This window comes from Elaeis guineensis, chromosome 3 (assembly GCF_000442705.2).
Source record: "Elaeis guineensis isolate ETL-2024a chromosome 3, EG11, whole genome shotgun sequence".
Taxonomy (NCBI): domain Eukaryota; kingdom Viridiplantae; phylum Streptophyta; class Magnoliopsida; order Arecales; family Arecaceae; genus Elaeis; species Elaeis guineensis.
The window spans coordinates 26,482,012-26,504,761 of NC_025995.2; the positions used below are offsets into that span (position 1 = coordinate 26,482,012).

At 39.6% G+C, this 22,750-nt stretch overlaps 1 protein-coding gene across 2 annotated transcripts in view; it reads right to left on the bottom strand.

The window, feature by feature from the left end:
* LOC105034020 (glucose-1-phosphate adenylyltransferase large subunit 3, chloroplastic/amyloplastic) overlaps positions 1 to 22,750 on the bottom strand; it is a 147,045-nt gene that overhangs the window by 47,849 nt on the left and 76,446 nt on the right. For both annotated transcript variants that reach the window (XM_073253742.1, XM_073253743.1), the window contains 3 exons: positions 12,624 to 12,716; positions 4,769 to 4,852; positions 4,638 to 4,693 (listed from right to left, as the gene is read on the bottom strand). In XM_073253742.1, coding sequence (XP_073109843.1) covers positions 4,638 to 4,693; positions 4,769 to 4,852; positions 12,624 to 12,716 — 233 coding nt within the window. The remainder of the gene's footprint in view (positions 1 to 4,637; positions 4,694 to 4,768; positions 4,853 to 12,623; positions 12,717 to 22,750) is intronic.

Here is a 22,750-nt window from a genome sequence, read left to right on the forward strand (position 1 = left end):
CACTTCTTATACCGATCAACTCACTCCTTCTGTTCACCAACCTCTCAGTCATTAACTCAATCTCCTACCAATTTGAATCATGATGCCATACAGGTTAGAGATGAGAACATATCGCTGCTGCTGGTGAAAAAGAGCTCCAGGTCTATACTAAATGAACAACCTCCAGATTGTTGCACCCACTATTATAACCGATCCTGATCCTCCACCTTATGAACCTCCCCTTTCCACTCAACCTGCTGTAGATCTACCAGTTTTCCATCTTCTTTACCTACCTACCTATTGTTCTCCACCTTTCCGTACACACTCTATACTCACCCGATCTATGACAAAGGATCTGGCAGAGTCTACCTCCTTCCTCACTTCTACGAGTTCTCTTCCCACTGAGCCTAACTCTTTTGCTGAGGCTTTTTAGGATGCAGGTTGGTGGGCAGCTATGATTGAGAAATTTGATGCCTTATTGGCTGACTCTACTTGGGATCTTATTCCTCCACCATCAATCAATCTCATTGGGTATACAAGTAGAAGGCAGATGGCTCCTTGAGCGTCTCAAGGCTCGACTTGTGGCTCAGGGCTACAAACAGCAATAGTATATTGATTTTACTGAAACGTTTTCATCGATCGTCAAGCCGACTACTATTCGTACTGTTCTTTTGGTTGCTTTCTCCTCTAGATGGCCACTTTGGCAACTTGATGTGAAGAATGCCTTTCTTCATAGTATTCTCTCTCAAGAAGTCTATATGAAACAACCACCTGGCTTTGTGAACCCTTCTCTTCCTCATCATGTCTACCACCTAAAGAAGGCCATCTATGGACTCAAGCAGACGCCTTGGGCTCGGTTTCAGCATTTTACTTCTTTTTTTTCTGTGATTGATTTTATTGAAGTATCGTAGATTCCTCGATGTTTATTTGTCGCTCCTGTTCTGGCACTCGTCCTTCTCTTATATGTCGATGATATCATTGTTACTGAAAGCTCCTCCTCTCTTTCAGAGGCTCTTATAGGCATTTTACAATGAGAGTTTGCAATGAACTTAGGAACCCTAAATTATTTTTTAGGCATTGAAGTCAATTACGCACCCTCTAATCTTCATCTGACTCAACAGAAATATAAGCATCAACTGCTTGAGCATCATGGTTTTCTTACTAGTAAGCTGGTTTCCTCTCCGCTCTCTTCGAGTACTCGTCTCTTGGCTCGTGAAGGGCATCCACTTGAAGATCCCTATACCTATCGTCAAATGATTGGAGCTTTGCAATATCTTACCTTCACAAGATCAGACATCTCGTATGCTGTTAATATGGTTGCTCAATATCTCCATGCACCTCGCAAGACACACATGAAAACTATTAAATGTCTTCTCTGGTATATTCGCAGGACAATGTCCTACGGCATTTCTATCTCCCACTGCCTAAATCCATCATTCGTTGCCTTTTCAGATACTGATTGGCTGGTTGTCCAGATATACGGAGGTCAACTTTGGGGTATTGCATATTTCTTGGATCTAATTTATCTCATGGTCAGCTAAGAAGCAGCCTACTATTTTTCGGTCCAGTACTGAAGCAGAGTATCGTTGTATGGCCTACACACTCATCGACACAGTTTGGATCCGTCATCTACTTCGTGATCTTGGAGTCTCCTTATGGCGCTCTATTTGCATCTATTGTGATAATCTTAGCACCACATATCTTGCTGCAAATCCTAGTTTACATGCTCGTACGAAGCACATTGAACTTGATCATCACTTCTTGAGGGAGAAAGTTCAATCGGATGATTTGGATTTGGTTCATCTCTTCTGATAAGCAACTTGCTAACATCTTCACCAAACCTTTGTCCACCTCTCGATTTTCGACTTTGCACACCAATCTTTGCTTCCATGCCAAGGATGCTCCGCTTAAGGGGAGATGTTAGGCTATATTTAGTATTATATATTATTTTTCATGTATAGTAGGGTTTATGGTAGCTGGGCTGTATTATTACTGCCCTCCATGAATATTCTGTACTATATATATAGTAGAGGGCTTTATGGTAGCTGGGCTATATTTACTGCCCTACATGAATATTCTGTACTATATATAGTAAAGGTTTTTATAGTAGCTGGGCTGTATTATTGCTTCCTTATATGAACATCCTGTACTATATATACTTGTTAATGAAACCCTAGAGGCACAAGGCTCTTTTGCCCCTCTTTCACTGCTTTTGCCCTCTTTCACTGAGTTTTGCTCAAAACCTCTTTTTATAGTAAATTCCGAGAGATATAATCGTAATGAAGTTAGCAAGAATATCCCATATCAAAAAGGTGGAAAAGTGAAAATGTTACACAATTATCTAGAAAATTATATATTATGTAAACAAAATGGTCACCAAAGAGTAGAAGAATACAAAATTGTTGATAGGTGTATTTCATTAGCAGATCGCCGGCACTGGAGGTGGGGGTTGTGGTGGTTACTATAAACTGAAAGTGAAAAAATAATGTAATAGTAGCAAGATCAACTTTTAAGCACACCTATTCCATCTTGGACCAAGACTCGTACCCAAGGTTTGCCATACCGTGCCGAACCGGCCGGTACACCCCATCTCGTACCGAACCGGGGAACCGGCACGAATCGACCGGTAAAATCGGTACACCGACGGTACCGAAGAAAAAAGAACGGAAAGTGAGAAAGAGAGAGAGAGGAGAGGGAGAGAGGTGGGAGCCGCCGAAGGCTGGCGGTGGCCGGCTGCGGCCGTCAGAGGGCTCCCGAGCCCCGTATTGCCCGATAGGGCTCTCAAGAGAGCAAAAAAGAGAGAAGCGCTCGGAAGGGGCGGAAATCTATCGGACGGACGGTGCCTCCGTTGTGAGGCTCCCAGTAGCCGACGAGCCAACGCCGACGGCCTGAGGGCGGTCAGCGGCGAGCCCCTTCGCGGCTCCGTCCCTTCTTTTTCGAAACAGACAACGTCTGTTTCGATTTTTTTTTTTTTTTTTTAAACTTATGAAGTCGGCAACTGGGTTGCCGACTTAAGAATTTTTTTAAAAAAAATAAAAATCGTGAAGCCGGCAAATCATTTGCTGGCTTCACTTAAAATCATATTTTTTAAAAAAAATTTGCGAAACAGGGATGGTGCCCCTGTTTCACGCTTGCGGCGCCGCACGCGTGAACTGCGCCCTCCGACGGCCACGGCGGCCAGTCGAAGGCCGTCCGGCGGCCCCGCTGGCTCCTTCCCCTCCCTCTTTTTTTTCTTCCTCTTTCTCTCTCTCTATTTCTTTCTTTTTCTTCCGATTTGGGTCGTCGGTTCGATACGGTATGAAACCATACCGAACCGTACCGCCAGCCGGCCGAAACGGCCGGCGGTACCAGTTCAGGATACCTTGCTCGTACCAATACCACCCTATTATTGTGTCGGTACAAGCTAGTTCGGCATACCAAGTGTCGATAGGCCCCTATGCCGCATACCAATGCCAAACCAGTATAGTACGACATGCCCTGTACCAGCCAGTTGGTACAGTATGGCATACCTTGGAAATATGTAAGCTTTAAAATCTGATATATATGATTAGTTGAGCCCAAGGTTTGCTGAACCGGTACCGCCAGCCGTTTCGGCCGATCGATGTACGGTTCGGTATAGTTTCATACCGTACCAACCGACGACCCGAACCGGAAGAAAAAAGAGAGAAATCGAGAGAAATAGAGAGAGAAAGAGGAAGAAAAAAAAAAGAGAGGGGAAGGAGTCGGCGGGGCCGTCGGACGGCCTCTGACTGGCCGCCGTGGCCGTCGGAGAGCGCCGTCCACGCGCGCGGCGCCGCAGGCGTGAAACAGGGGCATCGCCCTGTTTCGCAAATTTTTTTAAAAACATGGTTTTAAGTGAAGTCGGCAAACAATTTGCCGGCTTCACGATTTTTATTTTTTTTTTTAAAAAATTCTTAAGTCGGCAACCCAGTTGCCAACTTCATAAGTTTAAAACAAAAAAAAAAAAAAAATCGAAACAGATATCGTCTGTTTCGAAAAAGAAGGGGCGGAGCCGCGGAGGGGCTCCGCCCGCTCGACCGCCCTCAGGCCATCGGTGTCGGCTCACCGGCCATCGGGAGCCTCGCAACGGAGGCACCGTCTGTCCGGTTGGTTCCCCGCCCCCCCTCCGAGCGGTCTCTCTCTCTTTTTTGCTCTCTTGAAAGCCCTATCGGGCGATACGGGGCTCGGAAGCCCTCCGACAGCTGCAGCCGGCCTCCGACAGCTCCCACCTCCCTCCCTTCCCTCCCCTCTCTCTCTTTCTCACTTTCCATTCTTTATTCTTCGGTACCGCCAGTGTACCGATTTTACCGACCGAATCGTGCCAGTTCTCCGCCGGTCCGGTACGAGATGGGGTGTACCGGCCGGTTCGGCACAGTATGGCAAATCTTGGTTGAGCCTTTTGGCTTCTCAAGGTAAGGTTGTTCATTGAGGATTGTCCTCTTTGAAAAGAAATTAAACTAATTTCTAACAAAATGTGAAAGACAAAAAAGAACTTTTATGCAAAGTTTAGTTTATATGGACTATTGCAAGGAAGAAAAATTATCCCCAGATAAAAAAAGAGAGATAATACTGGTAGACCACTTGGTAGAATGACATTGGTGAATCTATCAGTCATTGTCAAAGAAAGAAAATAAACCCATAGTTATGCAATCAATTACCTATCATCCATTGGAAGACATGAAATAGTAATATCAGCACCACTTTTTCGGTGACTCTGGAGATAAACTGGAGTTTAGTAATCTGATAGTCATGAAAAATTGATGGAAAATGTTGTTTATTCAGTGCCTACCTGAACAAAGTCCATATAGTCCATACGGTAAAGATGGTCCCCAGAGAGAATCAATACATCCTCTATCTCTTTACCTTTGGCATCCTACAGATTCAAAAAAACCACATTACAAATATTAGAATATATGTTGCTCCAGACCTCAAAGTTCTGCTATCTAGAATTTTAGAATATCAAAATGGTGCGCATCATAGAACTGAGCCATTATTATAACTAGAAATCGGTATCTATGTAATGCAGAAACATACATTCTTATGTACATGTGTATGTATGTATATTTATGCAGATATTTATTCAGGGATGTATGTGTCTATGGCTGAGTTGCATGTGCATAATGTATAAACATGTATAATGAATTTGTGTTGTTAAATATATTTGAGGATGATAACACAAACAAATACAAATCAACATCGATAAACAAGTAATTTCCGTACAAAGTACAAATAGCCATGGAAGTATAAACACATAATAACCAACACAAAGTCACAAACAATGATAATGGACCTCGACACACACAACATACTTGCAATCGAACATAACACACACAAGCACCGCACACAATCACAGAGGCATGCACATTTTGTGCCTTGACACCTTAACAAGAAGCAAGAAGGCATACTTTTTGCATGCTTAGATGAAGTTGCATGAGCTCAAGGTAGGCAACACACTGAGGTTGTGTTGGAGCATCTTGCACGTAATGCTCCACCTCTACAATATTCTATTTATGACTACTTGTATTAATTGAGTGAACTACCTTATAGCCATGAGCATGTGTAATGACCAGAATATATACATAACAAAATATACATGTGTTTGTGTGTACAAAATACGAAAAATGACCAGTTTGTAATGGTGCTAACTGCTAAGTGTTGTCAAACATTATTTTAGGTGATGTGCCTTCGTGATTAAGACTTCTCTACCTGGATTTTTGTGTTTTAGTTAACATTTAGGTACAAAAAAATTTATGAAACCTTAATTTTTGAGAAATGCCATCACATTTGAAACTTAAAACCAAGGTTTTACATCCTGGGGAGACAGGGGCATCCCAACCGTCCCGTCCCATTCCTATAAGAAAACGAGATCAGGACAGGCTTGGGACTCCAAAACTCATCCTTGCAAGAAGAGAAAAAAAAAGAGGAAAGGAGGAAATGAAAAAAAGATGAAGAAAAGAAAAATATAAAAGGAAAAAAGAAGAAAAATGAAAAAAAAGAAAGGAAGGAAGAAGAAAAGGAGAGAAAGGAAAGAAAGGAAAGTAGAGAAAAAGAAGAAAGAAAAAAAGAAAGAAGAAAGAAAAAAAAGAAAGAAAAAAGGGAAAGAAAGAAAGGAAAGAAGAAGGGGAGAAAGATGGAGGATATCCACAGAATACATAACCGGGACTGCTGTTGGACGGAATGGGATAGCGATGCGTCCCATTCCATGGAAAAACTGGGACACCTTTGTCCCCTGGGATTTAAAACCTTGCTTGAAACTTTGACTCAAAGCCAGAAATCAGTGATTTGAGAAGAATTAGAACATTTAAGTATTTTTATTGAAGTCAAATAGGGGGTACTTCCTATTTACATATAATGTCTTAAGTACATTTACTTAGAGGATATTGCAGGCAATTAAGTCCTATTCCTTTTAGCAAGTTTGCCCTGTATGTTTGTCTTCATCATGGAATATGATACCGCCCCATACCGCCTGTATCGTACTGTACCGATCTTGTACCGATATGCCAAACCGAAGCATACTGACACTACCGTACCATACCGAACCGCGTACCGACATTAAACAAAATTTCACTGGTACGAGGTCCGGTACCGGTACGGCGAACCATTCTTCATTACTGTACCGGTATGCCAAACCGAAGCATACCAATATTACCGTACCGAACCGCGTACCGATATTAAACAAAATTTCACCGATACGGGATCCGGTACCAGTACGGCGAACCTTGAATTCTTCATTACTATTGCAATACCCACTTGACCTGAGAGGCAAGTAATTTTGGCTAATTTGGCTTTGGGGCTGCTAAAAGAGGAGAAAGGGAAGTGTGCTTTGTCTTGAAGAAGAAGAAGAAGAAGGGAGCTTGGGCTAGGTCTTGCTGATTTCTTTGGCCTTAGAGGTAAGTAACCTTTTCCATGCCTTCGGGTTGAGTTCTTGTTTGACAAGCATTGTTCTGAAATCTGAATATTGCGGTCAGTTTTAAACCCGTACATGGTTTTGAAGTTCCGAATTGTATGACCCTTTCCAAAATTTATGATATTTCCTTATTAAGTGACTTCGCCATGCTTTAGAATCTTGTTTCTAAGATTTGCTTTATATTTGAATGACGAGCAGCCACTTTTGAGCTTAATTACCAATTTGAATCCTAAACAATATAGCCCTGAAAATTTATAATTTTCATCACAAGAATCTCCTTCATGCACTTCAAGATAAAATTTCATGATTTCTTAAAAAGTTTATATTTGATATGAAGTCACCGGAGCTAAATCTTACAGTCATTTTCAAAGTTATGATTCAACATTCTGATGATGTATTTTACACCAATGTTCAAGTTGTCTTGACTTTGAGACTCATCACTGGTTTTAAAGCCCTTGCCAATTTTTATACACAGATCTGGACTTCTGTCAATTTCGAAATAATTTCTGGTTTCTACTTGAAAATCATGGAGTCACTTGAGTTTTCAAAATGATGTTTTGAACTTCGGAAATCATATTCTTGTTTGGATCTTCTAAGCATTAGTTTTGACATAGTGTATATTGTGATTGGAACGCCATTACATCTGTCAATTTCTATTCGAGCTTTCAAATAAATAATCCATCTAGCAAGTAGGAATAATTTGAAATATAAAAGCAAAATCAGAATGAAAAAAAATATAACCAAACCATTAGCCAGGTAGTATATCAATGGCCTCACTTGAATTTCAACAAGGAGCCTCAATCTGATGGTGTATGGCCTCATATCAATTATCAGTGTGGATCTATGGGACCCCCATGCCAGGTGGCATATGGGTGGCCTCAGTCAATATCAATGAGGAACCACTGGCTAGGTGATATATATGGATCCTTGGCCAAGCAGCATGAGTGGACCCCAAGGATATGATTGGCCTCATTTGCACGAGAAACAAGGATAATAAGTGGCCTCATTCAAATTATCTATAAGGATATGAGTGGCCTCTCTAGCATTTGCAACAAAGTTATGAGTTGGGTATATGCGAAATTTTTAAGATAATGTGAAAGTGAAACCATCTAAAATATAAGAATTTGATATAAAATATGTTTTGGATTGTTTTATTGTTTCTTCTGTAGTAGTGGATTTTAGTTTCTGAATCTTTATCATCAAAATGATTCAATGAAGCTTCACCTAAGCTTTTGAATAATATATGACTTGGGATGTATTGTGAATTATCTGAAGATTCTGAACTCTGGTTGACAATGATGTTTTTTGGTTCTTTTACCATATTTGTATTTTTCTAATTAAAACATTAGTGAACTTGCACTTGGATATATGGTGATAATTATTTTTGTTAGATTTAAGAGTCATATTTTTTTCAATGAAAACTTAAATTATTAACAATGGCAGAAGTTTACTTGCTGAGCTTTATAGCTCATCTTACCTCGTATACAAGTTTTTTAAAGAGTGATTAGTGAAAGCCTTGTCAGACTTGATAAGTGATCCAAAAATCATTGTTTTTCACATTGTGCTGACATCATTGAAGATATAATATTGTGCGTTAGGGGATATATGCAAGTTAAAAACTTGATTTCATCTTAAATGCTTTGAGTTATGTTATATTTTTAGCCATACATTGTCAGATGTCATGGTTTCTTTCGAGGATTTTAGATTTTAATGAAATTTTGATCAATTATGATTGACCAACTTCCAATTTAGGGTTGTGATAGCATGCATATGATTCAGTTAAGCAATGTTAATTGTGTGGAGTTATTTTCCAATTAACTGATATTTAGAAGTTAGAACTATAAGGAAATGATTGATGAAATCCTAAGTATGGTTAAGGACTGTAAAAGAATTGCATGTCAAATACTAAACAGTAGGACCCTTGTGCTTTCATAGGCTGCCACATCATGCCTCTTAATTGAATCGCCTCCTCATACTCACTGCCACCCTATTCTTAATGCACATCATGCTTGCTACTAAATAGCCATCTCATGCTTGTGCCACCTCATGTTAAGCTGCCATCTCATACCTGAAAGCCAACTTGTGTTTAAGTAGGTATGAACATCTCATGCTTTGATTAACAACTCATGCTTGTTCTTATTATAATAGCCACCTCATGCTCACATATCGAACACCTAGTTGAACCTTAGCATGACTGGACACCTCATGCTTCAAGAGATCTATAAATAAGAGGGTGCCCCTCTCTTCCTATGATTTTTCAACTCCAGAAATCCTACCTACCCACCTATACAAAGTAGCTAGTGACGAGATACAATAAAGAACAGAAGCAAGATAGAGGAAAAAGAGGAGTTGTTGTGTGAAGCTTTGGAACATATTCCATAGGACAAGTGTCCATATATAGTTGGCAATCTATATTTTAGCAAATAATTGATGATTTTATATTCAGAAGTCAGAATTTCGTTTTCTATTTTTTGCTGTTCATGAGTAGTGTAAGACCTTGTTTCTAAGTAACGTTGTGTCTGCTTATAGATTCTAACTTCATCGATGTTCTTGGTTACATGAATATATCTAATTAATCAAGGAGATCATAATATAGAGATCCAGAATTTGCTGATAGAAAATTAAGCAAAATTAGCAACCAAAAATAAACAAAATAAGGAAAGAAATAGAAGTGGAAGAAGAGAAACAAATAAAGACGGGAAGAAGAAATGGGGGAGAAAGAAGAAGATAGAGGTATAAGTGATAAGTGCATAAATTTGTTCATAGAAACATTAATTTATAATCAAATTATCTTTATTCTTTTAAAATTGATACTTTTCGTATATTTTGCAGGAAATAAGTGCACCAATATGAAAAGCCCGATCTACAGGCTTAAAAAGATCAAACGAGATCAAAAACGGAGTTAAAATGAATTTAAATTTTAAGCCGAAAGCAAACCCGATCCAATTTACAAGCTAGTGGTCCACCATGGACCACTTGGTCCATAAAAAAAATGGGTGAGCCACGTGAAAAGCAATGGCTCAGGGAGTGTTTGGTGGGCTTCACTGACGGAATGGTTGCCTGGGTCTTCAAACAATTGATTATGGTCTTGATGCACATGGACATGGCTGGATGTGCTATGCAGGACTCCCTGGTGAAGTGAACGGCATGCGGATGCTGATGCAGCTTGATGCACGATCGTAAAAGCAGGAAACAGATCTTATCGAGTTGAGAAGGATTTCAAATCAAAATCAATTGAGATTCCAACGTTTTGAACGAGAGACATCCTTCTATTTTAATCCCATATCGGCAAAACAAAAAATTCTCCCCATTTTAACACCTATAAATAAAGGCTAATATCTTTACTCTAGAGATATCTCTTCCACTCTATAATTTTGTAGGGGTCTGTGTGACAGACAGACATACCATCTTTAAAACTTTTTAGCCACCTTGTTCCCACTTTCTTCCATCCTTCCAACACACGAGAAGGAGAGTCAGCCAGGGGAAGGTTGATCCCAAGCCAAGAGAAGGAGAGAAGTCTGGTTCTGTAAGAGATTTTATTTTCTGTTCAAACTCCAAGCCTTGTTAATGGCTTAGGAGTTGAAAATTTTTGTATCAGAATTTTTATTCAAAAATAAATTAGTTATTTTTTTCTATTTAATTTTTGTAATTTTAATTTCTGCAATAGGATAGTTTAAATTTCTGCATCTTTTAATTCTGTAATTTTTAATTTCCGCAAGTTCAACTCCAGCAAGTAGAATTAGTCTTTATTTTATTTTTGACTTCAAATCAACTATGTCTGGCTAAGTAATCCCTCTGGGGTTTGCGATGAAGCTAGATCATGAATAGAAGTCCGCTCTATTCAATTTCTCTTTTCGAACTTTTAAATTTTTAGAATCCCTCCCTTCATCTCTCTCGCCAAGAGACTTGATAGGCTATCGTTGGGTCAGAATCCCTTCATAGTCCATACTTGATTCGGTGTAAAAGGGGATGATTGATAGAAGGATCACAATTTTCTAAATCATTTCTTCTCTTTCCATGTGAAAACCTTGATGGGTTATAGTTGGGTCAGAATCCCTTCATAGCCTATACTTGGATAACACAAGAGAAGTGAAGAAATGAAGGGTCTCTTAATTAGGGTGAGAACAAAATGTTTGATGGATCATAGTTGAGTTAAATCTCTTCATGATCCATGCTTGTTCATATTTTACACCTTGATCAAGGGATATTATAAGAAAATCATAGGAAGGCTCTCTAATTCCTTGGTCTAGTGGATTCAAGAGCCTAGATCTTTTAGATAATTTACCTTTATAATTAATTAGTTTATTGCTTTGGTAGTTCATAATTCAACAAACAATCTCTTCCCTTTTTCTCGAAAGCTCGCCTGAGCAAGCATTTAAAATAAGCAGCAGGAAATAGAGAGAAGACAAAAGGGCAAAACTTTGGCCAGATCACTTCTTCATAATTTTCAGCATGCATGCTCTTCCTAGTGGCCCTTTTGGACTCCTTATGGACAACCAATCTCCTATAATGTTCTTAGTTAGAGCATGAAGGACTGTTACAAATGTAGAACAAATTCCTCACAAATCTCACATTTTCGCTCTTAGTAGGATTCTCAAAATTACGTGGTTACTGTAGCATGTACTTTCATACTACAGTGATGTGAACAGCATCATCAAGTAATGAATTAACTAAAATACATAAACCAAACTCCTAAACGATTACTAAACCAAATAAAGGAGAAAAGGTGTTTGGACTACTGGACTTCTATTCACCACTTTATGGAACCAAAAGATGCTCCAGCATCAATAGATCTCTAGTCCACCAAAATTATTTCTGATGGAGACTGATCAAAAATTGACAGTCTAGCTGGTGATCCTCTTTACTAGAAAAATTCTGAGGCATGTGTAAAGAATGAAAAAACACCTACTGATGAAAATACAACTTGAGCAAAGATGGTGTAGGAATGAAAAAGAAAAATGTCAGGAAAGACCAGAAAACATGCTAACTTATCAACCTCTGGTTGCCCAGAAAATTAAAAGAGTCATGCTCTCAGGGGTGGAGCTAATACTGAATGTGCCCATGGACTCTTAGATGATATAAAATTCTGGAATAAGCAAATATAAGGAAGTTCATGTTGACTACTATGTATTGAGAGGATGGTACCGCAGGGCGTAATTAGTTAAGAACCCTTAAAATAATTAGAGATGCAATCTTTAACATTAACTTTAGCAAAGCATGCAGATATCAGAATCCTAAATACATGCAAAACCCAGTCACAAGCTACAATGTTGATGAGGATCTGTAAAGCTGAAAAATGGCAAGACACTTTAGAAGTTGATTCAAGCAGTACTAGTTAATCTGCAGAAGAATTCACATATTAGATTTGCTCTATCTTAGCACTACTAGCATCTTCATGGAAAAGTTGTAATGACTTGCTAATGTTTATTATCTGCATCTCTTGATACTCTCCAATATAGATCTTCTCTATCTTTCTAGTTGTCATGCAAAGGTTTTGCAGGTGCATGAATTTCTATTTTCAGTGAATAACTATTTCTAAACCTAATTGACATATAGTTTTATGTATTACAGCATTCTCCAATTTTCTAAAACAAGGGAGGATGTCAAGAAGACCGCATACAATGAAACAATATTATAGAAAATAATGTCAACTGGAAGTCAAAACAAAACAGAATGAGTTACCTACAAAGACAGTGATATTGCTGGAAACCAATTATACGAAACAAGATTGAGATACCTCAAAAAGCCAATGAAATTGCCGAACAGCATCTGCAGTACCCTGAAACCACCTCTTTCCTGCCTCACCAGGAGTCTGAGTGGCTGCTAATACCTGACATAAAATAATTAGAATGGTGTTAGCCTTTCCTTTTCCAAAAACAACATACTTCTTTGAGTTTAAGATAACTAGGGAACATGTTCAGATAATCATGTGTTTGCTTTTGCAATTATATATGATATGAAGCCTTGTACCTGCTCATATGTAGCATTTAATCTGATTACCACTAAACTGACTACATGAGTATGTGGATACAAATAAGTATTTATACTCCATATGTTACAGCTGTAACAAGGTTCGCTGTCTTGGTATCAAACCCTATCCTAGTACCATCCTATTACAGTGTCCGCATGCCGTTTAGTACCATAGGATAGTATCAGTATAGAGCGGTAAGGTAGCATATACATTCAGCAAGGTTTTGAATATTGGTATCGTTGGCCGTTCCGGTCGGCTGGCAACATGATCCGGCACGGTCCCATACCGGACCGGACCAGTGCGAACTGACAAAGGGAGGAAGGGATGAATCAGGGAGGAGGAAGGGAGAGAGGAAAAGAGAGGAAGAGAAAGAGAGAGGAGGGAAAGGAAGTTGAGGCAGCGGAGATGCCGCCGGTGGCCACCTAAGGGCTATGTGGGCCCTCAAAGGGCTACGGTGGCCACCACGGCTCCACATCGTCCGTGGGAGAAAAGAGAGAAGAGAGGGGGGGGAGAACCAGACCGAGGAAGGTCCAACGGAGAGGCCTTTGGCTGGCTGCCGTGGCCACGAGCGGCATAAACGCCACCTCCAGCTCCGCGGCCGTGAAACAAGGGCTTAAAAAAGCCCCCTATTTCAGGGTTTTTTTTTTAAAAAGTCCGACAATAATGAAGTCGGCAAAGAGTTTAGAAAAGCCCGACAACAGTGAAGCCGGCAAACCCTTTGCCAGCTTCACTATTTCTTAGCTTTTTTAGGATTTGCCGGCTTCACTATTTCTAGACTTTTTTAAAAAAGCATTGAAATAGTGAAGTCGGGTTTGTCGGCTTCACTATTTTTGAGCTTTTTTAGAATTTGCCGGCTTCATTGTTTCTAGACTTTTTTTAAAAAGCATTGAATAGTGAAGCCAGCAAACCGATTATCGACTTCATTATTTTCAAATTTTTTAAAAAAAAAATTTAAAAAGTGAAACCAACAAACTAAGTGCCGACTTCATTGTTCATCTCCTTTTTTAAAAACAACCGATGCATGAACACAGACGGTCGCCCCTGCTCTGCGGACGCGACTTCGCTCACACCGCTTCCATCGACCAGTGGCCATGATGGCCATCCGAAGACCTCTGGCGGCCCCTCCGCCATCCCATCCTCTCATCTCTGACAGCGTCCCCCTCTCTCTTTCTCGCTCATTGCAGCAGCTCTATCGGGCGAACCGAGCTGGGGAGGCTTCCACGGCCCTCCAACGGCCATAAAGGGCCACCATCGATCTCCGATGGCCTCTCCCTCTCCTCTCTCTCTCTTCTTCTATTTCCCTCTCTTTCTTTTCCAACACCGGTGTGTGCCATTTTTCCTCCCGAAACTGTCCCAATTCCCCGTCGGTCCAATTCGGCATGCCCCAAACCATTCGATTTGGAACGATTTTGAAAACCATGACGCCCAGTATGGGGCAGTATGGCAGACCATGAGCTGTAAACTATCAAGATTATTAACAACTGGTTTTCTACCCTAGCAGGACTCAAACTAAGAAAGAGCGAACCTAGTATGTAATGAAAGGTATCATAAGTTTTCATGACAACCATAAGTTGCTGAGATAAAGACATGGAATTCATAAACAATATTATTATAGCCCATCATATACAAATGCATGCCATCTCCTTTACATTTTTGTGTACTTCATGATTATAAACTACATATGTTGTGTGAAAAGGCATTAAATACCATGGCTATAAACAATCCAGAAACCAGATCATTGGTGATCTTCTCCCACCCAAACTCAATTTGCTTTTATATCAAGACCGCCAAGTAGATATCAAAATAGGTTATGGTATAAATTTCCTTGAAACATACTATAAGCTGCTTATTAATATATACAAGCATTAAAGATTAAACAAAGAGGCAGTTGATTTCAGATGGATAGTTGGTTTCAATAGCGTTATATTGGAGAATCAAAAGAGAAAGGCAAGTTGCAGATAAGGAAATGATGCTACACAACCTCGACAATAATGTAAGACTTCAGATGATACAATGTTGGAATAAAGTGGAGAAACATTTGACATGTTGTGTGCCTATACAGACTGATCAAGGATCTGAACAATACCAACCGCCATACATGAAAGGCTGGAGTTTTAATATAGAGTTTAAGTGAATCCATCTTGATTTAAAATAGTACAGCTGTTATGCTTGCATTTTAGGTTCAAACCTGAATTTTTCCAAAAAATAAATTAGAAAGTACTTTATTTTCAATAAAAATTAAGTTCCTTAGGAAAAAAGGTAATGAATGACTATTATCTAAACCACATTTTAGGATTCTAGGCATAGACTGGTTTCAGTGTTATGCAATTGAATAACCAAAACAAACTTGCTGTAATTTCTAAAAGAAAATCAGAACATGGAAAACTAAAAAAAAGAAATGAAGAAAAATGAAATGTAATGGCCTCACACCACCATGGCACCTAGGCCTCATACCTAGGGTTGGAACATCTCACCCCTTTGCAGAGTCACACCACAAGAAAACAAGAAGACAATTTTTTAATCATCATCCTTCAAACCTTCATCCATTCAATCATTAAAAACATATCATTCATAACCATTTAGGGCTCAATAAAGAGAAAAATCCTTAAGTCAAATTCATTGCAAAGTCCAAACTATGGTATGCCGAACCATCCCAAGTTGCCCGATTCAAGGCGTACCAAGCAGATCAATGCCGAGGTGGAACCAGGATAGTTCACCCCTTCAGCTTAGAAAATGAAGAGAACCACTCTAATCCAAATAGTTCAAAGTGGAACCAATGCAAATTCTGTTATGCACCAATATGGGGCATTTCAACCCTCCACTGTCTTCAATGAGTGGAAAGAGCCTTGAGAAGGCCTCTCAAGCCTTCTCTCACCTCTTCTTATTTTTTCAAAAACCCCCAAAATTCGTAAAAACAAAGCAGATTTCAATGATGAAAAGCTAGATCCAACTCAAAACAACGTAACATAACTCTCCCCTTCCTCATTTCTTCAATTTTTTAATGCTAGGATATCGCAAGAAAAGTAAAAAAGGCGGAGGTCATGCCAAAGTTTTAATTTTGGCATGATTTTATGACATGCTATAGATCTACAAATGATCCACACAATCTTGACTTTTTATTAAAACTATAATTTTTAAATTAAAAATATATTTTTGAATTAAAAAATATATTTTTATATTAAAAATAAAAAATAATAGTCAAAAAAAATTGTAGAATTGGAATCATGTTTGGGGCTATAGATGCTACTCTCAACCAAAATTGAGCACCAATTTAGTTAAGTTTGGATGAGATCATGCACATAGTTACATAGGCCCAAATTTAAATAAAATTAAAAAATAAGTGACTTTCCATACATGCTTATGGACTAAGAAAAATACATATAGCATTCATCTTATGGTGCTACATGGATATGAGCTCAAATTGATTTTCTAAATTTTTGATATTTAAATATTTTTTTAACTTAAAGATTTATTAAAATATATAATTAATACAAAAAATAAAAATTAGTACTAATTTAGAACCTTTTTTGAAGAAGAAAATATTTTTTCATCATAGTGACATTTTACTGCTTCTTAAATAATGAATAAAATAACATTTGCTCGACAAACTTGCCGGAATGGATCTATCCAAAAAGGACTCCAAGCGTGACATGGAATAGGAGCATGAGTAGATGCTCTCAAGTCGATACTACCGGAGATGCAATGGTTGCAGCATCAAGTTCAAGGAGGCATAACCAAGTTGAAGCAGCATCGAGGTGGTGGGTACACCAATGTACCCATGTACTAGAAATGCCCACATGATATCCGATAGCTAATGAAAAAATACTTCGCTAATTTCAAAATAATAGAGAAGGCTGCTCAAAAGATGGAGTTGGATCGTTGAGCAGTAGAGCCAACTTCTTATCACTCCCAAAAGTCAAAAGAGGCCTCCATTCTAGATGAAGAGGAGATGCAAATCCAAACAGCCAACCAAGCAAGCTTAGATGATTCGTGGCAGCTAAAGGAGGTGGCCAGACATAAGGCTCAGTTTAAGCCCTCACAATATGAGTCGGATTCTAATTCTGAAGCCGGTAATGCCACTTTAGAGTTCAGGAGGACCTCCTTGGTCAGCAAGCCATCAATAGAGGTGGAAGCCATATTGCATCTATACCGAGGTTCTTTGGCAATAAGAAGATGTCCTCTAGAAAGATTCCACCAAGGGCCACCATTCATGATCTAGATCTGCATGCCTTCTACAATAGGGATTCAAAGTAGAAAAGAATTGATACTATGCAGATGAGGACAAGAAAAAGGATATATGACGAGCTATTGTGTCTTAGCTTCACTTCAACCACATCCTAGTGAATGCGGTAGGCAACATGTATTCCTCGATATAGGTGAGCGGTCTATGGATGGATCCTCAAGACCAAAGGACACTTATAGTAAGCTTCTTGATAACAACAAAAAGAAGCTATTGAACTGGATCGCCTCCCATTAGAGCAAGTGGGCCATCCATGGACTAATAGTGATGTATGATGGTTGGACCAATCCTAGCAGGCGAAGCATCAACTTTCAAATGTATTGTGATATGAAGACATTCTTCTAAAAGTCAGTTGACACTTTCGATTAGGTGCATAACACCATGTATGTCGTCAAATTAATGGACATGATAGATCAAATAGGAGAGCAAAACATTGTACAGGTGGTCACTAATAATGAACCATAATACAAGGCCATTGGGGAGATTTTGATGGAGCGACGGCAAACATTTTCTGGATCTCATATGCTGTATACTATATCAACCTCATGTTGATGCAGATCAGAAAGATTCGTAAGGTACAACAAACCATAAAGACGGCCCACTTCGTCATCAAGTTTATATATGACCACATATGGGTCCCAGCACTAATAAGAATTCACAAATGTTGAGATCTTGAGACCTATAGTGACATGGTTTGCTACTAATTATATTGCACTTAATAGAATTCTTGAGAAGAAAGTAGGTCTGCATGAGATGTTTCTCAGTGTCAAATGAGAGGAAAGCATATATTAGAAGGGTTGACACTGAGAAGAGCCATATGGAGGGCTTGATGATGACCCAGCAATCATAGCAACAGGTCAAGAGGATCATGGATGCTACCAAGCCATTATACAATATGCTTTGGGCCATGAACAATGAGAGGTTCCTCATATGGGCTTCCTGTATCATATGATGGAGATGGAAAATGCTCAACTCAAGCAAGAAGATCCCATTCCTGCCCAATAGTTCATTAACATCATTGACCAGAGGTGGAACTACAGATGGGGAGGAAATTGCATCTAGCAAGTAAGAATGTAAATTGACATACTTATTTATTGACTACTCTTGCAATTATAAATATTTTACTAAAACAATTACAAACTTACAAATTGTATTGGCAATTTACTTCCTAAAGCAAACATTCCAATACATTGACCTTGGAATCGACATGAATGAGGAACTTCTGGTCACCCTACGCAATGTGATTCACAGGATGCAACTTGAGCCAGAAGTTGGAGCCCAATATCTTGAAGAGATAAGTTAACTTAAATGGCATGCGTAAGTTAGCTCGTATCTTCAATCATTAATATATTATAGCACATCTCTTTTCCATAGAAGAAAATGTCTAGGAAGGGCATTGATAGCTTTGGCGACAAGGGAGGTATCGCAAGCAAGAAACTATAAATCCAAATATATGAGATATCAATTATAACTAATACTTGACATTTTATAATTACTACTATCTAATATTTAATTTTCTTTAATGCTTTTGTAGCTGAATGATGGGTGTATTTTGTTTAGGTAGTTAGCCATCTGGATCCTCTCATAAATGGTCTTCTTAAGTGATGTAGGCACAACTGGTCTACCTTCGCCCTAATTCATAGCAAGTAGAGGAATTGTCTGACATAAAAGCACCTCAATGGCCCTGTATAACCACTACAATCTAAAGTTGAGACTGAAGTGCATTCACGAGGAAATGGAGCTGAAGTATAATGATTAGCTACAAAACAATGTCATTCAGGATCAGAATGATCCGATAATCAGATGGCTTAAGGGGCCAGCAGCAACAGTCATTGCTCGATGATGGAGGATCGCCTCCATAATAGGCTAGTTTCATAGCCAAGTAGGTTAAGTGAATGCGGCGCAATAAGCAGAATGTAACATTGCACGCTCATATCTAGTGGACCAGCTAGAGGGGTCATTGGGGAGTCGAACGTCACAAAGCTCCATATCCAAGACATCCTTCCAAAGATATGATCAGGAAATGCTCAAACGAGGCCACTACACTACTGATCCAGTAAGTCAAGAGGGTACCGTCCATCCTCCTAACATAGCTAGACAAAGGGGCACAAAGGAAAAGAAGGCAGCCGCTTAGCCCATCTTGAAAGGAAAAGGAAAGCCAGCTATAGCCCCCTTGGAGAGAGTGGATGTGATATCTTGGCATGAAAATAGCCCAGGCATGACCCATATGGGGGCTTGCCTATAAGGCGGTGCCATCACTTGGGCAGATAATCATGAAGAGAGGCACGTCCAATTTTTCCTAGGCATGTGTCCTTTTGCTTTGCACGCTAGTAGTTGGGAATCTCGATTAGTGAGCTTGCCTAGTTTGCCTCACCCCTCTGTGTTTCCCCTTCTCCCTCCTATCTCTCTCCCAATGCCCTTTGTCCCTCTCATTCTGCTGTCATGACTGACCACCAGCCCGCCATCTCTTTGCTCCCATGCTCTACTCTTCTTCTCTTCTTTGTATAATAAGATGATGATGGGTAACTCGAAAGCATTATTCTTCATCTCCTCTCCATCCCTATTTCACTTAAGAAACCCTACCTTTTTACGTCCAGACAGTAGCCGAGATGCCGCTGCTTCGCCCATCAGGACCATGGCCATCTCGTATGGCCTCTTCCTCTTCTTCATTTTCTTCATCCCTTTCTTTTCGCTCGCAAGGCCCTACCATGGATAGGAAGACCATCCCTATTCATCATGCCCTTCACTTATAATTCATCTCACTTTGCCCTTCCTAGACCCATCCTATGATGCCCCTATCCATTAGTCCATCGTCGAGATTCATAACTTCCCTACCATCACCCAGGCCTACTACCGGTGAGTCTCCTCTCTACTTCATTTTCTTATTTTCCTCCTTTCGTGCATAGAGAAATAATGGGACCAGACTTTTCAATGCCATGCCAAGGTAGCCTCCTTTTCCCCATACCTCTCTTGGATGCACCTCTTCCTCACATGAATATGGAACCCAGAGTATGGGCCACCAAACTGCAGCTGCACCATGTAAGTTCAAATTATCCTGATACACTCTAGATTAGGAACTATAGATATTTTAAGGGCTAAATATGGTCTTGAATGTGTACCCAAGTCTCGATGACTGATTGATGGACCTCATAACCCCTAATCCCAAAGGATTTTGGGTTGAGAAACCCTAGATAGGGCCCAGAGACCTAGAAATGCTTTACATTTTCAGTAATAATTATATTTGTTTTAAAAGAGAATGTAATTTTTAATAAACTTTATCTAAATTGTGCATAATTTAGTTAAAGTGAGATTTTCAGTGCTCGTGAATCAATCAATAAGTAACCTAACGCTTCACGATGTGTTTTATAAGAAATTTTAGAAAATTATAGTTAAATTGCTTGATAAAATAGTTTTTTTATTTCTAAATGTATTTAATTAAATGGTCAAGCATGTTACTATTTATCTTTGAAAACCATGTACGAATAAAATATGTATTTCAATATTCCTGAAAATATTATTTTAGGAGTGGATTTGGAAAAATTGACTAGGTAACTTGTGAAAATGCTTTTCTATTTATATTCAACATGGCTATGATCTAACCGGGCCAATAGGGATTCAATGTTGGGCCTGTAAACTTATATCTAAAGAAATTAGTTTCAGCATGGCACCACCAATGATTAGAATCGTGTTGTTGGGGGCCATTATCTGTTACCTATTATCTGACCTAGGCCACTAGGTCACATGGCCATAGCCAAATATTGGATCTAGTATCATTTTGTAAAAGCTAAAAAGTATAGTATTCAAAGATAAAGAAATATTATTTTTTGATATTTGATAAGAATAAAATTTACCCAATCAATGATTTGCTATTATGTTTGATTTGTTATTTGTTAATATGCTCTAACCCACTTTGAAGCGTTATATTGCTTGCTAGACTAGTTTAGCTCATTATTCTTCTGCTCTATATACAATATTTTGATCCACGATTGACTGTGAGACTTGGGGGAATGCCCCAGATTCTCTAGAGCATTTAGTAGATCTTAGTTCTCAAGGATTGAGGTTGTTTTATTATTGATTTAAAATTATGATGTAATGATTAGATTAGTTGTTCAGGTAGCCTTGCATGTCCATTTGGTTCGCCTTGCAGGCATGCGGCATCTAGTACATGCCCAATTTGGGGTGTGATAGATTTAATGGTATCAAATCTTTGGTTTAGGATCACTATGGAATGTGACACATCGTAACATATATAGTGCCTAAGTTCTAGGATCCTCAAAACTCGTCAAAAAGGTTGAGAGTTAGGTAGAAATTAGGCTAAACTTCATTGAAAAAAAAAAAACCCTAAACTTCATGGCCCAACTTAAATCATGAACTTCAATTTCTCACAATTCAACTCCCAAACTTATAACCTATCAGCAATGTGAACCCTTCACCACTCAAGTGTTAAATAATTAACCAAAAAAGAAACTGATAGTCTCCTAGTGCTTATCACAATAAGTAGTACTGAAAAAACCAAACTTGTTCACAAGTATCTTTTCTACAACTAAAACAAAGGAAGCAGACCTCTACACCAATTTGTTCGTCTCCTTATCCATGGCCATCTTAGAGCCCTTTAACCCCCTCCAATTTTGCTCCTTGGAGAACTAGAAGAGACAGATCGCCATGGTGTGGCCATCGTGGTAGTGCCCTTCCCTGCCCATAGCCACCTCAACCAGCTCCTCCACCTAACCTTCAGGGCCTCTCCGTCCACTATGCCACCTCTCCCTCCCACATCCTCCAAGCCAATCTAGACTCCAAGGATAGTACCTAAATTCCCTCCAACCATCCACTTCCATGACCTCCCCCTCCCTCCTACCTCCACTCCACCCCCAAACCTGATGCCCTCCACTCCCACCTCTAGCCCTTGCATGAAGCCCTCCATGCCAACCTCTGAGTGCCCCTTGCCTCGCTTCTCTGCTCCCTCTCCACCGCTTCCTACCACCTTCTCATCATCTATGACACCCTTGTCTCCTTGCTACTCAAGAAGCCATGGGCTTTTCCAACACTGAGGTCTACAGCTTTCCAAAAACCCAGGCTTCATTCCTTCTCTCCTCCATTTCATCCTCCTCTCAATGAAAGCCAAATGCAATCCTACCTCCTTCAGGGCTGCTTCATGCTAGCCTTGGTGGATTTTATCACCATGAATCAACATCTCTGTGAAGCCATTGTGGAAACTAAAATTCTCATCAACGCATGCAAGATGGTGGAGGGTGAATTCCTTGACTGCTTAGCTCGAGGACCTTTTTTCCAAGGTAAGAGGATTTTTGCAATTGGCCCCTTGAATCCTATACTTCTTATTAGAGAAAATCATGTCCTACAACAACACGATTGCTTGGAGTGGCTCGACAAGCACTCCAATGTCACTCGTGTATGTCTCCCTCAAAACCTTGTCGATGGTACCTGATAAGCCAATCAAAGAGCTTGTAATTGGGTTGCAGCACAGCAGGCAGCGCTTCATCTAGGTTTGTAACTACGGGTTTGCTCAAGGCAAGCCTTAGCAAACAAAACTGCCAGCCTACCATGAAAGGATGGTAGAGGGAGTGGGAATGGTTGTAGGAGGTTGGGCGCTGCAGCTTGAGTTCTTGGCCCACCCTACAATAGGTGCATTCATGAG